The following is a 21,164-nucleotide window of genomic DNA, read 5'->3' on the forward strand; positions in this document are numbered from 1 at the left end:
TTGACCCCTCAATACCAAGCTCTCCTTCAACACTGACATGATAGCAAGTCTCAATTTTCTTATCCCGCATCTCCTTCGATGATCTTCGCAGGGCACTGCACTTTTACGCTCATTTTAGCCGTTATTTGTTACCCATTGACCTCTCTTGTGTGGAGATAAAGTCATTAGGAGCAAAATGTCGGCCATGCGACGCTATCTGACTGCCGAAAAGACGGCACATATTATGGAGTGGGTTGACAAAGTCAACTCCCAGCCATGCATCGGGATGAAACCCCGCGAACCTAGAGAAATCGCTGAGCCGAAGGATATCGCTTTACCTGCAGCAATTCCTGCAAAGATAACGGCAGAGAAAGGACGACCTCCGAAGTACAGGCAACTTACCCTCAAAAGCACAAGGTTAAGGCGGGTCCGTACGAAGCCTCGGGAATCCCGAAAGGAAGATGAGCAAGAGAATGAAAAGACGGAAGCTAGGGCGAAAGAGGAGGAGAGACAACAAGAAGAGCATGTGAAGAACCCAGAAAACGTTGTTCAAACGGAGAAGAATTATGGGGAAGAAAAGAAGGACCAGGAGGTGAAAAAGAGCATCAGCGAACAAGCATTGCCTAGCAATCCGATAAAGTCCAGCATTATCGACTCCAACTTGCGCATGTTCTGCGTGGAGATTGTGATTCCATCAAGTGGGAAGAAACAACACAATGAAATAAAACAAGCTTCTGGAGACACAAGTCAAGCAAATAATGAGAAACGAAAACGAGGAGGGGCCACACGGGGAAGAGGTGGACGGACAAAGTGTCCTAAACTGGCTGTAGAGAAGGGCTGATAAGCGGGAAAGTATGAATCACGACTAAATGAAAGGAGCAAAGAAGCTTTGGTGCAGGGATCCTCGTTGAAGAATCTTATATCCTCCCTCCGATACACCGGTCGAACGGACAGCAGATGTTATCTGCGTATTTTTACAATATTTCCCCTCTTTTACTTTTGCTTGACTTCCCGGAAGCCAACCCTAGCTATGATCAGCAGAACCCATGGTGATTCCAACGCCGCCCTCGCAAACCTGGCGAATAACAAAGCACTGCAAACCAGATGAGCCGTAGGTAGCCTCGAAATATACGAACGAGGACCATCGGAGAAAAGACGCCTATCCTCTTGACTTATCTCGATTGTGCCTTCACGTTTAATTCGTTTTGTACACTGGGCATGTTGCTCGTACTACCTGATGCTAATATTAGGATCATGTAACTCCGTATCCGACGAGGAGAGTGATGGAGCCTCTTCACGCGGCATTCATCTAATATGGCTCCAAATGTCTAGAAGTGAGTGGAAACCCGAAATCAATATTTTTCGTCGAGGACAGAGACTGAACGGCCTGTAGGTCATATCCGGCGTTTTAATGAGACGCATGTGGATGGGCAGGGGTGGCCATGTATAGATATCATTGCCTTATATTAAGAACAATATTACTAGAATACACTTCAATTGTGGATTCCGGACATGAAGCAATGCATTGCTGCACTTCGAGGAACTCAATGCCGTGGTATTCGACGAGATAACTACAGTTGCCGCTAAATACCAGCCCTTATCTGAGAATAATATCATCGAACGTCCAGCGAATGTTCGTGGGTGTGGGGATAAAACGGGGAGAAACAACTTATTCAAACTCTGTCCGGGCCGCGGATGCAACCATATCTCATCCTTAAAAAAACGAATCATGCCGCTCTCTGCATAAGTTTGCCGGTTGTTTCTCAAGCCTGCCTGCCTGTCCGGCGGTCTAAATGTCAGGAGAAAAGAAAACTTAACCCCCCGCAGCATCACGTCAAAAACCATATTATTGAAGGAGATGTAGCCGGGTTTAACTATTAAACCTCAGCGCGCGCGACTAAGTAGGGAAGTGGCTGTCTCACGGCCGAATACACGCGCGCAAGGCGCAAGCCTTGAGGAACCACTCAAAGCGGCTGCGAGCCGACGATATAAAAAGAAAACTCAGCCTCCTGGGCTCATGTATATCATGTAGGACAACAGCCTCGAGATCTCTCGGATTTTTTTCTTTTCCTATCTGTTCTCCAGTCCTCCAGGTTTTCTTCCTCCCGTTTCTCTGTTCCAAGTGGTCGTATCCTGAATGATGACAAGGAATATTAACAGAAAGATCATCAGGATGTTTGCAGATCAGCTGCGGAGACTACCTTGGATTTGACGAGTCAGACATAGAGGCCTGTTCCGTTCCTGGACAAGACGTGAGTTAATGGCAGGATCTGCTGCTCGTTGGGAGGTACCCGACAGCCATCATCAAGTAATCCTGCGCTGACATTATCCTCCGAAGCCTACCGCGAGTTTGGGGTCCAGTTTGCCTTGCCATGGCGTGCGCTGTGAAGCTGCCACCCCAGGGACGATCGTCGAGAATCTCTTCGCCCGGCTGAGGATTCCACACGCTCATCCTACCCACCACGACGGGCACATACTGGCTAGGTGTGCGTCCTCGTCGGCAGCCGGCGCAGTTGCTGCCTGCATATCATTTCTGTGCCGTTTGAATGTCGATGGATGTTGAAGTTGAGGTCGAAGTCGGCGGAAGTCGCTGAAGAAATTCTGCCAAGCGCGGCTGCTCCACCGCCTTTGGCCTCCTTGTTTCATCGTCACGAACGTCAATTTGTCAACCTCATGCAAAGTCGGCGCGGCGACGAGCACAAAAGGCGCTGGCGAATGGTGGGCATAAAATTGCACCGGGAGCAGTGATCTTCTGCTGCACAGCAAGGATCACGACCTCTTCTTTCGCCTTTCCAGAGCTTGCTCCGTCCAATCTCCCCGTATCGTTCAGAAGAAAGACGAGCTGATCAGCCGGCGAACCCCCCCCCTCAGGAACCAGGAACCAGGACCAATCCTGTCAGCGTTTCTGCTTGGACACGAGCAGGTGGTTGATTGTTGGCCCGATGAAAATAATAATAACTCTGCAGCATGCAGAGGCCCAGGATGGCCCTTTTGATCTGGATATTCACTCCAAGCATGGGACCGTAGTGGTGCGGAGTCGGCTGCGTCACCGCGTATTCACACTTATCTGCTGACATTTGGCCTTGCATTCTGTGTCAGACGTCCATACCTCTTTGCGCGTGCCTATTCGGCCAAGAAGAGACTAGAGGGTGTCTTTGATGATGGGATATTGCACTATTCTAGACACATTAATGCTCCATCAAAGGGCCGGTGGTTGACGCCTTCCGATTGCTCCTCCACCTGTGGGGCTGTAGACAAGACTACAACCAGGAGCAGGCAATTTCTGGCCTACTCTCACTTACGAATCCCCCAGCCGTGGCCCGTGATAAGAAGATCTTCGCAATCTTCTTTCTTTTGAACGGAGCTCCCATGGCCTTCGGCTCGAGGCTGCGCGTTTTGGTCAAAAGTTCCGTACCCCCACCCAACTTTAAGTCAAAGTAACCACGACTCCTCCAGTTGGTTATGGCTATGGGCGCGCAGGGCTTGCCATGACGAGTCAACCTCCACGGTGCTCCCATACTCAGAAATCTGGTCCTATCAGAGGAGTTTGCCCTGGACTTATCTCAGGTACCTTGTATGATCCACAAGCTACTATACCCACTCCCCCTGGCCTCCCGGGGAGCTCTATAGTACATTCTTTCGGTCTATATAATAATCTCCCCATTCCCTCCCTTGGCTGTCCATTTTCTCTCATCTCTTCTCCTTCCTGATGATATAGTTGAACAGGCTTCACTTCCATCAAAAAGGTCCATTCATTCTTTTCTTCTTTCTCTTTCAGTGCAAATATTAATCCAGGAACAACCGAAAATAAAAAAATAAAATAAAAGCACCAGCCCTCTTCATCAAAATGCAGTTCTCCGCCGTCATTCTCCTTGGCCTTGCCAGCGCCGTCTCTGCCAGACCTTTCAACTGGTTCGACATGTTCAACTTCTCAAGCAGCACTGATCTACCATTGCCAACTGCCACTGGTGTCCCAACCGGAACTGGCACCACCTTCACTGTCATTCCCACTGGAACCGGCACTGGCGTCCCTATGCCTACTGGAACCGGTACTGGTGCCCCTATGCCTACCGGCACCGGCACCGGAATCCCAATCCCAACCGGAACTGGCACTCTGCCTTACCCAACTGGCACTGTCACCGACACCGTCGCTCCATCCGGCACTTACCACTTCCCAACTGCCATCCCAACTCCTTACATCTAAACAACTCGGCGACAGCTATCTTCTACCAACTGATGATCATCTTAAAACAAAAATGCGCTCGTCTCTGTTTCCCGGGATGCATGCCACTAACGCCATGCCTGTCAAAAACTTGGCTTCCAATGGGGAAATGTGAGATGGAACGGAGCTGGGAGTGAGAAGAGACTATATTTCTGATTATTTATGTCGAGCGGGCCTCCACCTTCCCTCACCCTCGCTATTTTATATCCTCCAGTGATTCTTTTTGGAAGGTGGTCATTTTTCGCTGTTTCTGGATAGATTGTACATACCTTTTTACCTCTGATTCTTTCACTTATCAATTTTGATACCTACTTTTTTCATCTGATATTTGGTTTTTGTTCCTGGAAATAGACTTGTACCTGTTACTTTGAATTAGAAAAATAAGGAGAAGTCCGTTACACTTGAGTACTCTCTCCTTTATTTCCTATGAGACACAAATTCGAGCTGACTCTACGCCGACCCACAGGGCTCCATGCGCGAACGGAGTCTAGAAACTAACTAGTTAGCCAAATCCACCAATTCAACCAACGGCTTCAGTTGTCTAGACCAATAATGACGCATCGTCACACTTTTTCTATCAACGCTCATTAAGCTGTGCGGTGGTTGATGTTGCGTTTTTCTTATCGTCTTTCAAGTTGAAATATCCAACTACGCACCATGTCCGATAGTTAGCTGTAACGCGTCTCGGTGAAATATCTTATCTTTACAGCCAAGCCGGCTAAAGGCAAGTTGTCCCTCACACCCATGACATTAACCGCCTTCATATGCCAGTAGCATCGTGATACGCCGAACCACAACCCATCGATGAGTGTTAGAAATATCGATGCAAGGTTATCTCGACCCCGAAGATATCCATCGGTACAAACAGTTACTGTACATTATAATGTACCCAAGTGGTTCCACGGGAGGCGAAAAAAAGGAAAGATAAGCTTAACTGTTAGTTCTGCTCGGGGCGATTTGCCGGTAAAGGGTGGGAAAATATTTTATTGGCTTTTCTGCTTACAACGCGGTGGGGAGAACGAGAGATTGATCGTAGCTTATGGGGTCAGGCAAATTATGGGTCACTATAAAGAGGATTGCGGATGATTATTGGGCAGTAGCACTTGATAGATGGCAGAATCCTTGAAATTGAGGTTGAAGGAAAACCAGGCCAGCTGGAATTATATGTACAATTAGTTATTTTATTGCAAGGTTGAGGTAGAAAGCACGTAACACAACATATACGTATATAATGAGAAAAATTAATCATCGTCCATCCAACGTTCAAAAACCAGAAAAGGTTGTAATCAGAAAAGAAAAGGGGAGACATCTCGATCAACTACATCTCCATCCATCAATCCAGCCAAGCTCTGTGTTAATCCATAGAATTATTACATAATGTGATATACGATTGCACACAACACCATAATAATGATCGAGAAGGATGGCGACACGACTACAGCTCCACCAGTGTAAACTGGGGTTATATCCCCACCATTGCCACCCATTTCTGGGGGAACTGACATGGTTGGCTTTGGAGGGAAAATGCCGGTTAGAGTGCCCGGGTTTCCTGGCTTGTTGCCAGCAGTTTCTGATGGTGGAATTCCAGAGCTAGTACCTGGTGCTCCTGGTGGAAGCAGTGTTCCTGGCACCTGTGTTGGAGTCACGGGCTCCGATGGGGCAGTGACTGGGTAGGTGACTGTCATAATTGCCGAGGTGGAAGCACATTTGGTACAAGTAGTGACTATGGTGGTCCATTCCATTGCAGGAGGTGGCGGAGCGTTACCCGCTGTCGGCGTAGGAATTGCTTCCGGGCAGTAGATTGTGGTATAGGTCGTCGTGACAGTAGTGATTCCAGTAGGGCAGACAGAGGTAAATGTAGTAGTAATGATGGCTGTTGTTGTAGAATGTCCAGGCTTGGTCGGTGAAGGAGAAACTATGGTCGTAGGCATATCGGGAGGGCCAGGTATGGTTATTTTGGATGATTGATGCGTAGAGGAAGTTGTTATTCCGCTTGGCATAGAAATGCTCGTCTCTGATGTTTGGATAGGCGTCGTAGTAAAGGTTGGAATAGTCGAAGTTGTAGCAGAAGTGTGATGCATAGAAGAGGTGATGGTGAGCGTGATAGTAGTATCAGACATTGTGGGACTACCTGTAGTGTCGCTGGTGAAGGTAGTGTTTGGGTATTTTGGGGTGGTGGTGATGGTTGGGATCCCAGTACCAGTGCCAATGCCAGTTCCAGAGCTCCAGATACTGGTGGTAGTAATAAATGTTTTGCTTGTCTGGGTCTCAGTTCCGGTGGTTTTAGTTGTGGTATTTTGATGCCCGGAGGTGGTAGAAGTAGATATGATAGGGCTGGGGCTTGTTGATGGTGTGATTTTGGTGGAAGATGTTGTCGTTGTGGATGAAGTAGTCCTAGTGGAGGTAGTCATCGTAGGCATGGACCCAGTGGATGAAGAAACCTTTGAAGTTGAAGACATAGTACTGGTGGTTGTCGTAGGCTTCGAAGTGGTCGTGAAAATAGATGTCTTCGTGCTGCTCATGGTCTTGGAGGTAGTTGTTGGTTGAGAAGGTTCGTTGTTAAGCAGTAATCTTTTAATATTAGAAGCATAGGTTCCTGTGACGAGCTGGTTTTCATCTGAGGTTAGAGCATCCCAGATCATAATACCACCGAAGTTGGCACGATATTTGTTCATGTATGCCTTGATGAGCTTGTCAGCATCTGGGAGAGCGAGGTAATTCCTGTCATCCTTGGTATATTCTCCGTGTGGCGAGATCCTGGTCTGGTCACCAACAAGGCCAATGAATAGTTTTGCATTGCGGCTTGCGCCATTGCGGATGAACTGAACCCATGAATCTAAGGTAAACCCGGATTTGGAGGGGTTTTGAGCCCAGTTAAAGGCGGAACAACTAGGGGTGTTGTAAAACTGGACGAAAATAAAGTCGAAAGCAGAGCTACTGATAAGGTTGCCGAGGTTTCTATCAGGGAGAGCGCACTGGGGGGCAGCAGATAGGTAGTACTGTCTAGATGAATCAGTAGCAAAGTTGCTTCGCAGACGCTCGGCCATGTACTCGTAGTCTAAGAGGTAAAGCAGTCAGTAGAAAGCCAAGATAAACGGGTGGAGTAAAGAGTATCTGAACATACTTGCACCACCGTTAGCTTCTATGTCGAAATCAAATCCATCTACAACATTGTCACCAAAGGGCCGAGGACCACCCCACCCAGGAGAGACGGGTCCAAAGGCGCCCCAAAGGAAGTCTGCAAAGGAAACGGCAGATAGTCTGGTCTTGACGCTGTATGTCTTGGAGCCATCCACGGCTTGGCCACCTAGAGAAAGCATTATAGTCTTTCCTGCTGCTTTGCAAATGGGTATATCCTCTATAATTTTGTGGCATGAGCTCAGAAGCTCCGTTTCTTCCCCCTCTGGGGTTATATAGGTACCCATGTAGCATTGGTTTCCAAAGTTTGTTCCCGGCCAGCCACCCTTGCCTTGGTCAGGAAAAACATTAACAAAGCCAATAACAATTATATCATGTTCAACCTGTTGACAATAGTGCGATAGACGTTTTTGATTATGGCCCTGGCCCTGTAGATGCACATATACTTAGTAAAATTCGGTATTCGGGATAGAGGTCATAGTTTACCCAGTAGGTGACCACGTTGGTAGTAGAGAACACATCCACAGCAAAAGTAGTGGAAACGAGCAAAGATATAAAGGCAATAAAGGCCATGATCGTTTTGGGGAAAGCCATGTCGAACGAGTGACTGTTAAATGTTGGATGATGGGAGATATACAGCGAAAAGGAGGTTATATTTATATTGGAATGACGAGAAGGCCCAGGACTCAGCAGAAGGGACGACACTGAGGACACAGCCTCGATGTAACGAGTGTAAAGTCAAGATTGACTGCAATGAACGGATGCCGGCCAAATGCCTGCGAGCAGTTGGATAGGGCCAAACGACAACAGATCGGTAGAAGCTGTTGGCAACTGAATAGCGACACGACGGCTATGTTATATCAAGCGAGAAATTTGCCAAGGCAAACTCTCCCAGGATCGTGAGTTGCAGCCAAGTGGGATTTGGCCGAATTGAGCCTCCGACTCATTCTCGCCATATAGAGAGACTCGCGGGTAGGAGAATAATAGTAACATGGGTATTGCGTTCATGGGTATGGATTGATGTGGACAGAACCGGTACCACCACGTTGAACGGCATCACTTTCAGGGGAATCTCCGATCGGGAGTGTAATTAAACATCCCATGCACAAATTTCCATGCTGTGATGGTAATACATCAGGCAGCAGTGATCACGAGGCAATGGAGTTACCCGGCATAAAACCTAGAGAAATTACTGTTGGAAGTTGACCGTTGAATACCAAGTGGATTATTATCACAATTGGTATAACAGTTTCTCAAGGCAACTAAGCCCCCAAAAATATGCAAGTATTCAAATTCCGACCTGGTTGAGGGTCCTGTGGACCAACTGACTCGAAATGGATAGTGTACTCGTTGGGCTCGTTAGACTGAGATGTCATGAGCGAAGTACATCGGCGGCGGCTCGCCAGTCAACAGGCACCATGTCCCACATCATGATCCGAAGGACACGGATAGCAGCAAGGTTGTAAATGATGTCAGGCACGGAAGGTTGCATTGCAGGAGAGCAGGCAAACAGAGCACGACGTTACGCTGTTTTCCTTACCAGGCATGGCTATATCTACCATCAGTGGCGGAAGCCATGATACTGCACAGCGAGGCTAGCCTATCACCAGCTTGATTCGTTCGCTAAAGGCCATCCTCAATGGCACTCGCTTCCCGCGAGCCTGGTAACGACCAGGGGTATATTGCTGTTGGTGGTCCAATAATAGCAGCCCACATCCAACCCGCTTTTTCAGTTGCCATGTGTTATTGTCAACATCGTTATTCTTGTTGTCGACACCGTAGTCGGCACTGCTGTTGGTTGGCGCCTTTGTTATCTCTGTCAAGTACCATTCAAGTATTATTGTTGATTGATATGTTGTTTGTCCGAAGTCGAAGTCGTTGAAAGGGCGTCGGGGCCCTGGACCCACTTTTTCGCTCCCGTCTCGGGCGAAGGAAGGGAATAACCTTATCCCGAATAGTCCGAGCACGATTTTCGCGCAGAGCCGCTTCTTTTTGATTAACTTCTTTGCTTCTTTCTTCTTGTTTGTTGTCCTCCTCTTCCATCCCAAGGCACATCACGGCTTACCCTTGCAGGTGCAGCAGTAAGCTGGGAGGCAGACACAAGTCGTACCTGTCGGCGCGCGCATCTGGTTAGATCCTCCGTCGTTCAACAGGGGAGATTGGGCAGTCCCTATAAGTCCCGTCCGCTATACTCCAGCACAGTACCCTCCTTCCCTGATCCCTTCGAAATGGAGAAGGCTAGCGGAGATGTCGAAAGAGGGCGCCCTGCTCTAGTGTGTGCGGGTATCCGAGCTGACTAACCCGCTCTTCGGAGTCCATATTCCAGATCTGAACTCCGGACAGCGATAATGCCTGTTGTGTCCTCCCTTCTTGAAAAGGAGTATGCAGCGATGCGAAGAGACGGGTATCAAGCAAACAATTGCCAAAAAGACTCGGAAGAAGAGAGAAACATGGAAGATATGCTGCTCTATATACACGTGGTAGCCAGTGTTTCCCTGATTATGATCGATGCCAGATCCCACGATACGACCTTTTCTCCTTTCTTTCGGCTGAGATCGCCCAGGAACAATTGAACAAATCGTGGAATTTTACATCGGGGAAGAAAAAGGAGATTTCTCCGACATTTCCTGGTTTATCCCTATTCATGCGCAGGAGTTGTGCCCGCTTAAGGTTACACTGGAAGGCTGAATAAAGGCCCAGGAAGAAGAGCTTTATTGCGCTGCGTACATTGAGCCTCAGAATTGGCACGTCTTCGTCTTACGTACTTTGCCCAATGTGTTTTGATTCAATTAATTACAGCACCATATTCCTAGTCAAACTGCAAGGCACCCTTTTGGCTCAGAGGATTCTAAAATCTTGGAACGCTTTTATTGAAAGAACCTTCCAGGAGTATGACTCTAAAACTGTCTTATCCATTGGTTATGGCCTACCGGCTTTCGAACCAGATGGCTGGATCCAGAAAAGAGGCAGCCCGTTTAATTCCCTTTCCAATAACTGTTAACTATAGATGCTTCTGCCTGGCATTGACAGGCCAGGCACCGAGTAGCTGTCATGCAGGACTTCTTGCTTCTCGTGGGCCTCCTTGCAGTAAAACGAAAGTTTGGATCAAGTATCTCGGCATTTTCTACCGGGTTAGGTGGTCTGGTCATGATTGAAGTTGCGCTGTCTATCCTGACCCCATCGAAGGAGGAATGGTCGACCTTGAGTACTCCTTACGACCCTTTTGCTTCTCGTACTCAGCACAGCGCGAAGCATATGTACGTAGTTGACTCCGTCGATCAAATATTGATTATCGGGGGGATTCGGGCCTGATCACCTTATTTCAAGGGCATGAATTCTCATTGGCCATGACTAAACAGAAATATCACATGATGATATGTCTGGAATATCTCCATCACATGATATACACCAAAATGATAGAGGACTAGCATTAAGTAATTTTTACTTATTAATTGTGGTACCATATTATACTAAGCTTACCGCAGATCACCAATAGGAAGCAAAGTATACGGCAGACATCTGTACCGCATGATACACATGTTTACCATCCAAAATTACCGACATCTAGTCATCCTCCGAACTTCAGGCCAAAAAGACGTCGACAATAATTGAATATTGTTGCCGGGGGGCGAAAACTCTTAAACTCCATTAAAGTCTTTTATATACTCATTATTATAATATTTACAAGGAAGAAATATCACCAGCATCGTGAGCCCAACGAAACCATCGCGATCAACAAGCAAACAAACGCCATAAATCTCCTCCTAATCAGGGTATAAATTCGTGGAAAATCACCGAGCAGGCGGGCTTCATATATTATGAGAGGAATTACGCCAGATCCCAGCCTGCTGGCTTACGCTGATGTCGAGGATAACTATTCGAAAGCGTCTCGTCGCTGTCCCGCTCATCTTGCACCGTCACGGTAACATCCTGACGAACATGTATCGATTTCAGGGGCTCAGCGTCATCCTGATACTTGGTACCATGGCCATGTGGTAGTCCATGGCTGGACTCGTACCCTATTTCACTTTCAGTGGTGTTCCCGTGGGATAACTGGCCGCGGCTGAAGGAGTTCAGTTGCATGTGGTCCTTTGTCGACTGGAAAGGAGGACGAGACCCTGTTCTGCGTCCCGATGTTACTTTTCCTGTCCCATCTTGTCGTGATCCGCCCGTCCAGCTCTTAAGGGCAGGGAATATATCTCTTAACAACGACCATGTCATGGGGAGACAAGTGACAAGCATTGCGACGGTCGCTTCTCTAAAGTACCAGTTCAGGTACACATAGGAGATCAGGGATGGTACCAGACAGTACACCTTTGTCAAGACCGCCGCAATGATGATGAAAATACCCAGTCCAAATATGAAAACAAGAATCAATTTCTGTCTTTGGGGTAGCCGCACAGCCATCAGGAGTGGAATAGCGATGAGCAACATGAGAATATCGGATGAAATCGCGAGAACACCCTGAATGATCTCATAGTATTGGTATGACGAGCATTGATCTAGTCACAACGTATTAGTATTTTTGCGCAATATTACTATGGGTTATTTTCGAGATTGAACTAACAGTCTGGTGTGGGAACAGCCCAATAGTTAGGTAGAGGTCGGCATATTAAGAAGAGAGCCAGCTCCGAACCGACGAATCCCAGGAAAACCCAGATGGTGAGATATTTCACAAGGCGCTGTTGGCTTAATCCATCCCTGGTTATTGAAACAAGCGCGGTTAGCAAAATCTGACTCCTCCATTCGATAAACGAAGCAAGCCAGATCCTTACATGATACGGCGGTATAATATGATCATGCATGCCTTCAACGTCCAAATAGTCATCACAAACGCATGTTCTGAAACAAACACCCATTTGCTCCCCTTGACACGCTGTGCCTTGATCTCTGGGGTGAGATTCCGTATGTCCTCTTCATCCATCAAATTGGAACCACCAACGGCGACCACTTGATTTAGGGAGATGCATAGCAATGTGTACCATATGCCTCCTGTGATCATCAGATAATCGTCATACTGTAGCGAACCCAGTCCGAGTCGTCTCACTCGAGCAATTCTGCCAACCGCAACAAATCCCCCTATACGTCAGTCCATGATAAGTCTAAGAGATGAGGCGCTATCCATGGGAGAACTTACGTTCGTAAAACCAAGACCAAGATTCCAAAGGAATATAAGGTCCACGTTTCCTTTTGGAAACCGCTTGCATATGAGGTATCCAGGGCAGTCATGGTTGCAGGCGATATATCGAATATTGTGTGGGAGAGGCCACGACAGTACGTTAAATATCCACTCTTTCCTGTTCCTCACTACTAGGCTATTGGATAAGCAGTCAGGTTTCCGGCCGAACCCAGGCTACTGGAATTTTCGTGCATGTGGGCAATATCCGTGACAGGGCAATTGAATATAATATATATTTGTACGGAGTATTGAACCTGGATACTTTATCCCTTTCCCCAGCACCCCGTATGTGCAAGCTTTGAGGAGCATCCGTCCGGTAAGGATTGGCTGTTCTCCCAGGGGGATAACTAATTAGTCCATCTTGGGACGTAAAGACAACGTTCCCCTAGAATTTTCAGGCTACCTAACTATCAAACTACAGTCAACAGCAATATTAACCCAAAATTGTGGCTTTTTTTAACGAAGAGCATGCACTCCGAACTCTTGTTCTGGGCAAAAATGCTGAACGCCTTCGACTACTTACGGGAACAAGCCCTGCAAGATTTACATCGTCTCTTTATTAAAGTTCAATGACATTCGAGGGACCAATAGCGACATGGAGGTTCATTGGCAGAGCATGCAGGGAAGCGAAGGATGTTGATAAATTTTCAGGGGCGCTGTCGTGGGTACGTACGAAGATCCTGCTCTGTCGTTTACTTTGTAGCTTTCGCAAGAATGATTTCATTTTTAGTTCAGGAAGATATAACTACCTGCCGTTAAGAACCTAAAATGCTTCGATTCCAGAAGGGCGTCTCGCTAATTTGAATAAGCCACATCTTGCTGGTCAGATAGATCGAGAAAGAGGCGAAAAGCAAGACCCAAAGGGCGCCATACCCAAAGTTCTGTATCCGTATATATATACAGAACAAGCTCACATATCCATTACAGCAATGGGGTGGGCCAGTCGGGTGTGAAACCAGAAAATATAGCCATCCAATAGGCAGCGCCGTGAACACAACGGATACGGGTGGCTTGCCGGCCAGAACATCCACCTCCTTCCATAGTGACACCTAAAGGGGCTAAAGAAGTATGCGGCATCAGCGTTCTGGTAGGTAATCATTACGTGGGAGTTTCAGGGCTTCTCTCTGTCTCGGGGGAGAATTTATCCTCGGTCTGCTCCGTGCATCGGTAAAGATATGCCTAGGCCGAGCAGCCACTTTAGGAATTTGTGACGGAAACCCCGTGTGCCTGTCTGCAAGGCCTGAGGCTATCTTGCATGGCCTAGCGCCCTGTCTATACGATAACGGGAGCCTCTACGCGCGATGGCTGAAATTTACCAAAAGCAACGAAGAAAGAAAAGGGCGCTGTGAGAACCTCACACAAAGTGGAAGTTTGCCAGAACTGATTGACGATGCTTATGTTTCATCCAGATGGCATCTATATTCATAAGGTTGAAACGCATCATCTAGACGCCATGCCGTTGCTTAGAGTCGGGTATTACTAGGCAGTACTGCTCAGTTCACACGCCCGACATCAGATGTCTAACATATATTGACCATTTTATTAACTACTATAGTTGTGGAGGCGCTGGTATAGGCCGCACGGCACGGCGTACCAAGCACCAAATTAGCAGAGAACACCGAGGCTAAAGGCAATACCGAAAAGAACGTGAGATGCAGATGTGGTTCGATTCACACCAAGAAATAGCACAGAAATATATGTCTCACCAGCTTGTACGGAGTATAGAAAATACCCTGCTAGTGATTTAGGTGGCATCTTCATCCATCACGCATTATGCAGTATTGGCCACTGGATATGGCTGTCCAGAACTCGAGAATCATTCCACCAAGCAGATGTGCATCCTGCAGCCTGCTCGACGCCAAAATTCTGCGCCTCGAGAGAGCCCCTATTAGCTCCAAAGAAGCCAAAATTCACTTGCATATACGAAGGCGTCACTCTCTTTGCTTTTGCTTTCTCTCGCAATCCATCCGGAGGGGAACAAGGAGACTCGCCAGCGGGACGAGAAACTCTGCCCGCGAAGGTCCACTCGCGAAATGGAACCGGCCTAATCCTTAAATCTACTAGGCCCTGAGACTCTGCCAATCATGGTAAGCTAGCTAGGATAAGGGTCTTGTTATCAAGTTACCGATGCTTCCACCCTCTACGCTGTCCCATCCCTCGCCTCCACCCCAAGCATGGAGATGGAAACATGCTCCCCCATGTCTAGCGGGGCCTATTATCTCCCACGAGAGACTGTCGAGCCGAGAACAATGCTTGAATGCGATGGAGAACTTGTACTCTGGCCTGATATGTGGCTGGCCTGGAAGCACGCTTGAGGTGCATACATGGATAGCGGATTTCCTACTCCATCCGGGAAGAGTTGACTGTTGACAGTGGACTATCAGGCACTTCTGAGGTTTCATTTGTCCTTGACTTGGGCATACTCCCTGCCGTCTCCCTGCGTCATTCGAGGGATTGCCCTGTCTTCTGGAAAACGCCAACGCCACGTTTTTGTTCGACCCTTTGATCACAGGAAAGCATTTATTCGATCTTTCTCGTCAAAAATCCGTGACCTTGCAGGCAGGTCCGAATTCGAGTCTCCCTGTCTTGACTTGGGAAACCTGTTGGTAGAACCATCTATCTTCGATTCTGTCCCACTCCCTGGTTCTGTCCTACCCAGCAGAATATCCAATTCGTCCGTTTTCCTGCAGCAAACACATTCTTCATCATATTCTTCAGCTTCTCGCATCTACTAGTATTTCTTTTTTCCATTCACCGCTGCGCTGTTCTCTCCATTCTTCCATTGCTGTCCGTTCGCGGCCTCTAGCACCATCCAAAGCCTCCAAAAGCTTGCCGCCCGATATCAGCTATCGAAGACCGTTTGGAAACTTGAGTGGCTTTTTCTTTACACTCTCGGGCAAGAACAATAGCAATGGCAGAATCTGAGAAGCGAGTCGAATCTCCTTTGGCATCGCCAAAGGACAAGATGAAGGAAGTCGGCGCTACCGTTACAACAACCGAGTCGCCAGATTCGCCAGGTATAGATCCGATGATAAACTCGTCGGGTCACAAGCAAGAGCTTGATCGCAACTTTAGCCTGATCAGTATGTGCGCTATTGGCGTTACAGCAGGAAACACTTGGATTGCAATGGGTGGCAGTGTCGTGAGTCCATGCTTTTGCCCTTACTAAACACATTTTATTTGCATGCCCTGCTGGCCGTTGGGATCCAAGCAATAAGAAATTCAGCATTAATGTCGTTTACTGATACACTAACTACCCCCGTCCACCTAGACAACGGCCATCTTCAACGGCGGGCCTCCCGGAGTCATCTATGAATAGTAAGTAATTGCGCTGCAAACGCGGGTAAGCGAGCACATGTTAAAAATCTGGGTCATAGTATGGTGGTCTCCTTTTTCTACTGGTTTATCTCTGCCTCAATCGCTGAGCTGGCTTCTGCTATTCCCTCTGCTGCTGGCGGTAAGTTGTTTGCCACCTAGCTCGCAGTCAGTCAATACTTACGACTAGATAGGAAGGCTAACTTATGCATTTTCTTTTTTACCGCAGTATACCACTGGGCCTCAGCCACCGCCGGCCGCTATGGCCGCCCTGTGGGTTGGTTTGCGGGATACTGGAATGCTTTGGCATGGCTATTTGGTGCAGCCTCCATATCATCCATTCTTGGAAACCAAGTCATGTCCATGTACTTGATATTCCACCCGGACCATACACCTCAGGCATGGCAGGTCTTTGTCTGCTATTTGATTTGCACCTGGATGTGTTGCCTCACAGTGCTCTTCGCTAACAAGGCCCTGCCAGTTATCTCAAATGTTGGCATGTTCCTTATTCTAGCGGGTGTGTTTGTTACTATAGTAGTATGTGCCGTTATGCCACGCTATAATGGTAAAGGTTTCGCTACGAGCGACTTTGTCTGGAGGGACTGGTCCAATACCACGGGTTACAAAAGTGATGGTCTAGTATTTTTGCTTGGAATGCTCAATGGCGCATACAGTGTAGGAACCAGTGATTTGACCTCCCATATGGCCGAGGAGATCCCCAAGTAAGTGCTTCTGATATGAAGCGTATAACTATAAACCGAGAGCTAATGTGTGGCGTCTTTAGTCCAAGCAAGAACATCCCGCGTGCAATCATGGCGCAGACTGTCACAGGCTTTATTACTGCCGTTCCATACATGATTGCTCTTTTCTACTCCATCAATGATCTAGAAGCCGTACTTGGAACTTTCACAACATTCCCCTTGGCAACAATTTACCACCAGGCCACCGGAACCAGGGCGGGAGCTTTTGGACTACTCATTATTGCGTTTCTACCTACCTTTATCACCTGCATAGGCTGCTATATCACAGCCGGCCGTGTCCTCTGGACCCTTGCCCGTGACAACGCTACTCCTTTCTCCAACTTCATCGCCCGGGTACATCCTACCTACCACAACCCGTTCAATGCAACTGCTGTCTGCGTCGCCGTTGTCACTGCACTTGGATGCATCTATGTCGGCTCAACTACCGCTTTCAATGCTTTCGTCGGATGTTATGTGCAGTTGTCCACCCTCTCGTACCTCGCGGCAATCCTACCTCACCTCCTCCGAGGCCGCAAAGGCATCATCCCAGGCCCCTTCTTTATGAGAGGATGGGTTGGTTATGTGGTAAATACCATTAGCTGCCTGTATATTGTCACCTTTGTTGTTATCTTCTGCTTCCCATTCAGCATGCCCACGTCGGCTGCTACAATGAACTACGCATCCCTAATGACCGGTGGAGTGACCATTTTCGTCGTCATTTGGTACCTCATCCGCCAGAAGAGTTATGCCGGGCCACATGTCATGTCAATCCACGACGTGAAGCTCGATCAAATGTAGTAATATCTTGATTCCTTCATTAATCTTTCCACCCCTCCACCATTTCTTTCTATCCATTCATTTTTTACTGCCTCTGCGCGTTGTTGTATATATGCTTCTCGTGAGATATTTCGAGCATTCCCGTTCGTTTTCCTCTTACATACCAAAAATCATGCACGTTATACATGGTCACATGAAGTATTTGTGAAAATACGTGAATAAAATGGAGAATAATCAGCTGACCGTGATAAAAACCTCGCAGTTCAGCTTATGTAACAGATATCTTGAAGTTAGTCGATTTGAAGCGGAACATTCAGGGGTTCGAAAAATGATCGGCTCTCAGGATGAAGCAGCGTCAGAGAAAGTCGTGGATGATCAGACTTGGTTGATGCTTGTCAGATCCTCTTCTCTTCGTATTCTCCTCGCTCCAGATAGCTTGTTAACCGATCGCCAGCTTCCAGCTTACGTACTCCATACAAAGGAGCCTATCGTAAAGCTTCCGATTACCCCTGAAGTCCCCAAGCAGCTAGAATATCCATTTGTCCACTCGAGCCCGCAGGCCCAGGCACATGGAGAAACTCCCGTCCTGTCTCGCTCGCTGCGGGGATCAGGCGTTGCACAGCACGTAAACTCTCCTCCAACCACCTAGCTTTTGCACACCGAGTATACCTTTGCAGCGTATGAAAGGTACCCCGAAGAGCGACAACAGGCTCACCTAGCGCGCATTATTGAGAATTAGCGGTGTTCTGCATGAGAAGGAGAGGTAGAGGCAAAAAAATATAACTTCGCTGTCCATCCGCCAATTTTCCTGGCGTGCTCGCTTCTCCGTTTCTCCTCTATATCTCGGTCTGGAATCATGTCGATGCCCAAATATCAACTTCACACGCTGCACTCAGAGCTTTGGACGTGGTGGTAGAGCTTCTTTCGCAGATCATATCGCGTTGAGTGGTAATATACCTTGAGCCTGTAGTTGCTTTTACGAGGGGAGAGCGAATCGATACGATCTCATCCCAGACACCGAAATCTGCCTTGCTCGATCGTTCCACTAGTTTTAAACCAAACCGTTGGGATACGCTGACTGCAGGATGAAGGCTCACGTTGCTCTCTGGGCCTCTGTTCTCCCACTGGCTTTCTCTGCGCCAGTTCTTGTCTCAGGTGGTGATAGTTTCAAGGGCGATCCTCAGGTCACCACAGGTCCTCAGCCTTGCACCACGATCTTCTCGTTTATCACCAGCAACAGGGCGCGCCATACGTTCAGAGGCTGTGACAACATGCTGCTAGAAGGGTATGCATATCTTGCTGATCGATGGTTCTCCTTGCCGTCATTCTCACCGTCAACCAAAGAGCGGGAGAACCCGCAGCGCAAATGCAAATCTCCAATTTTACCCGACCATTTGCCGACGCCCGCGCTTAGGGAAGAGTTAGACGCGCTTCCAGGATCTACCTCGACATCAGCTTCTGCTTCTACAGCATTACCAGCACCAATAGCAGTATCTCTGCCCTCATCGAAGTCTCAGATATTTGCATATGCTGATAGGATGCGCCTCGAAGATATCATTGCCAGCCGTGATTTCTCAGTTTTCCTCGACTGGCTATCTGCGCGCCCTATCATGGCCTGGACACTCATCGTTGCTGTACTGATTATTGTCTTTTTCGTCTCAGCTGTCATTGTCGAGATAGCTGTTGCACTGCGGAACATTATTAGCCCGCCAGATACTAAAAAACAACAGCCTGAGGCTGGAGAAATCTACTTGTTCGGTCCTGAGAAGAGGCTGGCTGCAGCTATGGTTGTTGATGATAGAGAGGAGAACCCCCTTGCTTACACAGAATGATAACCATTGCCAGATTTCACACGATTTACGATGTTTACGCTAATTCCGGTCTCTATGATTTACCGCACCTCAACATCTAAGATGTTTCGTGTCACAGGTGTCGCTCTCTTTTATTGCTGGTGCTTTCCTTTGGTTTACATCTCTGGTTGATTTTGTCGATATGATATCCCATTTATACCCTGTTTTGTAGCATATTTTGATTAGCTGACTAGAAGAGGTTTACTCCAATCATATTAACTATGTGAATTATTTCTAAGTAGGGTTTATATACCCTCAGATGCAGGCGGACCTTTATAAGCTAGCTGATTTAGTACCCTGGTATTTCAGCAGCATTAAGAGGGGGGGACTTACTCTTTTTGCCATGAAGAAAATACCATACTGCACAGATAACCAAAAGTCCAATAAATACAACAGATGAATAATTCATCGACACGGGAGTAACTGGCAGAACAGTCGGCATGCTGAAAAGTACAAGCTCAAATGAGATCCAGATAAGTGCAACAATGTTGGACACCAAACCCAGGAGCGGACCACAGTTCCATTTCGCTTGGCGCACTTCGCTACGCTTGTAATATAGACTGATACCAATGGGAATTGCGTAGCTGACTGCCAAAGCAATCACTCCCACTGAAACAAATGCTGTAAATGTGCTGGTGCTTCCGAGGTTTATTGGGCCGAGAAGCATTTGTACGCCTGTCAAAAGTGTCAGGGCATTGAGGGGAGTACCGAATCTGTCATCAATTCTTGCCCATATATTCGACATAGGAATGGCTTCGTCGCGTGCAAAAGCCCATGTGGTGCGAGAAGCGGCAACGGTTACACTAATATCGCAAAGTAGGACCAAAATAAAGATGAGAACCATAAGGGCAAGGCCACCGTTTGCTGAGTCCATGACAATGCTAAAGACGTATGGTAGTGCCTGGCCACCGGGAGAGTTGTTGATAATATCCAGTAATGGCGGCAAGGTGAAACATATAGGGAGTATAAACAAGAGTCCTGCTGTGCCAGCAATGGGGATACAGAGGCTTACTGCTTTTGGCACGGTAATAGAAGGGTTAGATACCTCCTCGGCCATAGATGATATCATTCCTAGGGCAGAAAAGGTATATGCCGCTGGTAGCAGACCAATGCAGAAGCTAAATCTGCCCCATCCAGACAAAGTTGTGTCGTAGTGCGCCAGGGCATAACTGATGCTGTGGCGGCGGATTCCAGTTTTGATAAAGAGCGCAACTAGCACTACTATAATAACGATTGCTGTGCATGTAGCGCATATCATATCCACCTTTGGAAGATACCGGTTGCCAAACGCGCAGATGGTAAAAACAAGAATGCACAGGAAATAGAAGATGAGCAGTAGTTGCCAATTGCTTGCCGACCAACCCGGGTGATACATGCTCACAGTTGCATTGATGATTCCCGCAAACCCAAAATTGACGGAAAGGGTAATCGTCCAGGTTCCAACAAGCCATACCCAGCCATTGATGAACGAAAGTAGGAATTTATGTTTCTTCGACAACTGAAAGGTCCAGTAATATGGTCCTGCAGAGGTTGGATATCGTGACACGAGTTCACCAAGGGATAGAGCAACGCATTGATCTAGCACAAGTACAACAAGCCATCCGATGAAAATTGCCAACGGCCCACCGCCATAGATAGCGCTAAGAAGAGGCCCGCCTTCACCATAGGGCACAGTAGCAATAGCCAGGGATTGAGCCAAGAGAGTGAGAAGCGATCGGTTCCTTTTCAGCTTAGGAACATAGCCGAGAGAGCGGAGGGTATCCGGGTCATAGGTAGTATCGCGGCTACCCGCTTCTGGCTCTTCGCCAGTAGACTCTGATACATGACAAGCTGGTTTCACGTCAATCGCCATCTTGAGTGGAAGCAGCGCAATGAACAGAATCAGCAGCTCTCGCAATATTAAATAAAGATGCCAATGATATTTGCGTTGCATCAGGGTGACGCGCTGTTCTTAAGCCACCCCC

General features: G+C 47.7%; 10 protein-coding genes across 12 annotated transcripts; 6 read left to right on the plus strand and 4 right to left on the minus strand.

Annotated features, from left to right (window-relative positions):
* Window positions 1-175: 175 nt before the first annotated feature.
* On the plus strand, window positions 176-820 carry TERG_02345 (uncharacterized protein; the record flags this gene model as incomplete). Its single annotated transcript, XM_003237581.1, has 1 exon — window positions 176-820. The coding sequence occupies one exon, from the start codon at window positions 176-178 to the stop codon at window positions 818-820; it is 645 nt and encodes a 214-aa protein (XP_003237629.1).
* A 620-nt stretch (window positions 821-1,440) lies between these two features.
* TERG_11834 (uncharacterized protein) lies at window positions 1,441-1,824 on the minus strand (the record flags this gene model as incomplete). Its single annotated transcript, XM_047750886.1, has 1 exon — window positions 1,441-1,824. One exon carries the CDS (start codon window positions 1,822-1,824, stop codon window positions 1,441-1,443), a length of 384 nt encoding a protein of 127 aa, XP_047605636.1.
* Window positions 1,825-1,965: 141 nt separating this feature from the next.
* TERG_02349 (uncharacterized protein) lies at window positions 1,966-4,319 on the plus strand. Its single transcript, XM_047747902.1, has one exon. It carries the CDS (start codon window positions 3,827-3,829, stop codon window positions 4,181-4,183), a length of 357 nt encoding a protein of 118 aa, XP_047603871.1. The 5' UTR covers window positions 1,966-3,826; the 3' UTR covers window positions 4,184-4,319.
* A 1,252-nt stretch (window positions 4,320-5,571) lies between these two features.
* TERG_02350 (uncharacterized protein) lies at window positions 5,572-7,933 on the minus strand (the record flags this gene model as incomplete). The annotated part of the gene is made up of 3 exons (XM_003237585.1): window positions 5,572-7,259; window positions 7,326-7,767; window positions 7,826-7,933. The coding sequence occupies 3 exons, from the start codon at window positions 7,931-7,933 to the stop codon at window positions 5,572-5,574; spliced, it is 2,238 nt and encodes a 745-aa protein (XP_003237633.1).
* Window positions 7,934-11,012: 3,079 nt separating this feature from the next.
* Window positions 11,013-13,264, minus strand: TERG_02353 (uncharacterized protein). Of its 3 annotated transcripts, XM_047749408.1 has the most exons (3): window positions 12,477-12,495; window positions 12,115-12,396; window positions 11,013-12,040 (listed from the first exon to the last, which is right to left on the minus strand). In XM_047749408.1, exon 3 carries the CDS (start codon window positions 11,771-11,773, stop codon window positions 11,168-11,170), a length of 606 nt encoding a protein of 201 aa, XP_047605638.1. In that variant the 5' UTR covers window positions 11,774-12,040; window positions 12,115-12,396; window positions 12,477-12,495; the 3' UTR covers window positions 11,013-11,167. The 3 variants fall into 3 exon arrangements, with proteins under 3 accessions (XP_047605638.1, XP_047603872.1, XP_047605637.1); XM_047747903.1 differs by having other exon boundaries at window positions 12,115-13,264; XM_047749407.1 differs by having other exon boundaries at window positions 11,013-12,396; window positions 12,477-12,743.
* Window positions 13,265-15,429: 2,165 nt separating this feature from the next.
* TERG_11835 (uncharacterized protein) lies at window positions 15,430-15,837 on the plus strand (the record flags this gene model as incomplete). Its single annotated transcript, XM_003237589.2, has 2 exons — window positions 15,430-15,660; window positions 15,790-15,837. The coding sequence occupies 2 exons, from the start codon at window positions 15,430-15,432 to the stop codon at window positions 15,835-15,837; spliced, it is 279 nt and encodes a 92-aa protein (XP_003237637.2).
* Window positions 15,838-16,570: 733 nt separating this feature from the next.
* Window positions 16,571-17,371, plus strand: TERG_11836 (uncharacterized protein; the record flags this gene model as incomplete). The annotated part of the gene is made up of 1 exon (XM_047750887.1): window positions 16,571-17,371. One exon carries the CDS (start codon window positions 16,571-16,573, stop codon window positions 17,369-17,371), a length of 801 nt encoding a protein of 266 aa, XP_047605639.1.
* Window positions 17,372-17,573: 202 nt separating this feature from the next.
* On the plus strand, window positions 17,574-17,999 carry TERG_02355 (uncharacterized protein; the record flags this gene model as incomplete). Its single annotated transcript, XM_003237590.2, has 1 exon — window positions 17,574-17,999. The coding sequence occupies one exon, from the start codon at window positions 17,574-17,576 to the stop codon at window positions 17,997-17,999; it is 426 nt and encodes a 141-aa protein (XP_003237638.2).
* A 436-nt stretch (window positions 18,000-18,435) lies between these two features.
* TERG_02356 (uncharacterized protein) lies at window positions 18,436-19,182 on the plus strand (the record flags this gene model as incomplete). Its single annotated transcript, XM_003237591.1, has 1 exon — window positions 18,436-19,182. One exon carries the CDS (start codon window positions 18,436-18,438, stop codon window positions 19,180-19,182), a length of 747 nt encoding a protein of 248 aa, XP_003237639.1.
* A 307-nt stretch (window positions 19,183-19,489) lies between these two features.
* TERG_02357 (uncharacterized protein) lies at window positions 19,490-21,052 on the minus strand (the record flags this gene model as incomplete). The annotated part of the gene is made up of 1 exon (XM_003237592.1): window positions 19,490-21,052. One exon carries the CDS (start codon window positions 21,050-21,052, stop codon window positions 19,490-19,492), a length of 1,563 nt encoding a protein of 520 aa, XP_003237640.1.
* Window positions 21,053-21,164: the final 112 nt, after the last annotated feature.

This window comes from Trichophyton rubrum, assembly GCF_000151425.1.
Source record: "Trichophyton rubrum CBS 118892 genomic scaffold supercont2.2, whole genome shotgun sequence".
NCBI classification, from domain to species: domain Eukaryota; kingdom Fungi; phylum Ascomycota; class Eurotiomycetes; order Onygenales; family Arthrodermataceae; genus Trichophyton; species Trichophyton rubrum.

What these genes read in the sequence shown, in the direction of transcription:
- TERG_02349 (XM_047747902.1), top strand. Translation starts at nt 3,827, where the DNA reads ATGCAGTTCTCCGCCGTCATTCTCCTTGGCCTTGCCAGCGCCGTCTCT.
- TERG_02353 (XM_047747903.1), bottom strand. Translation starts at nt 11,773, where the DNA reads ATGTTGCTCATCGCTATTCCACTCCTGATGGCTGTGCGGCTACCCCAA.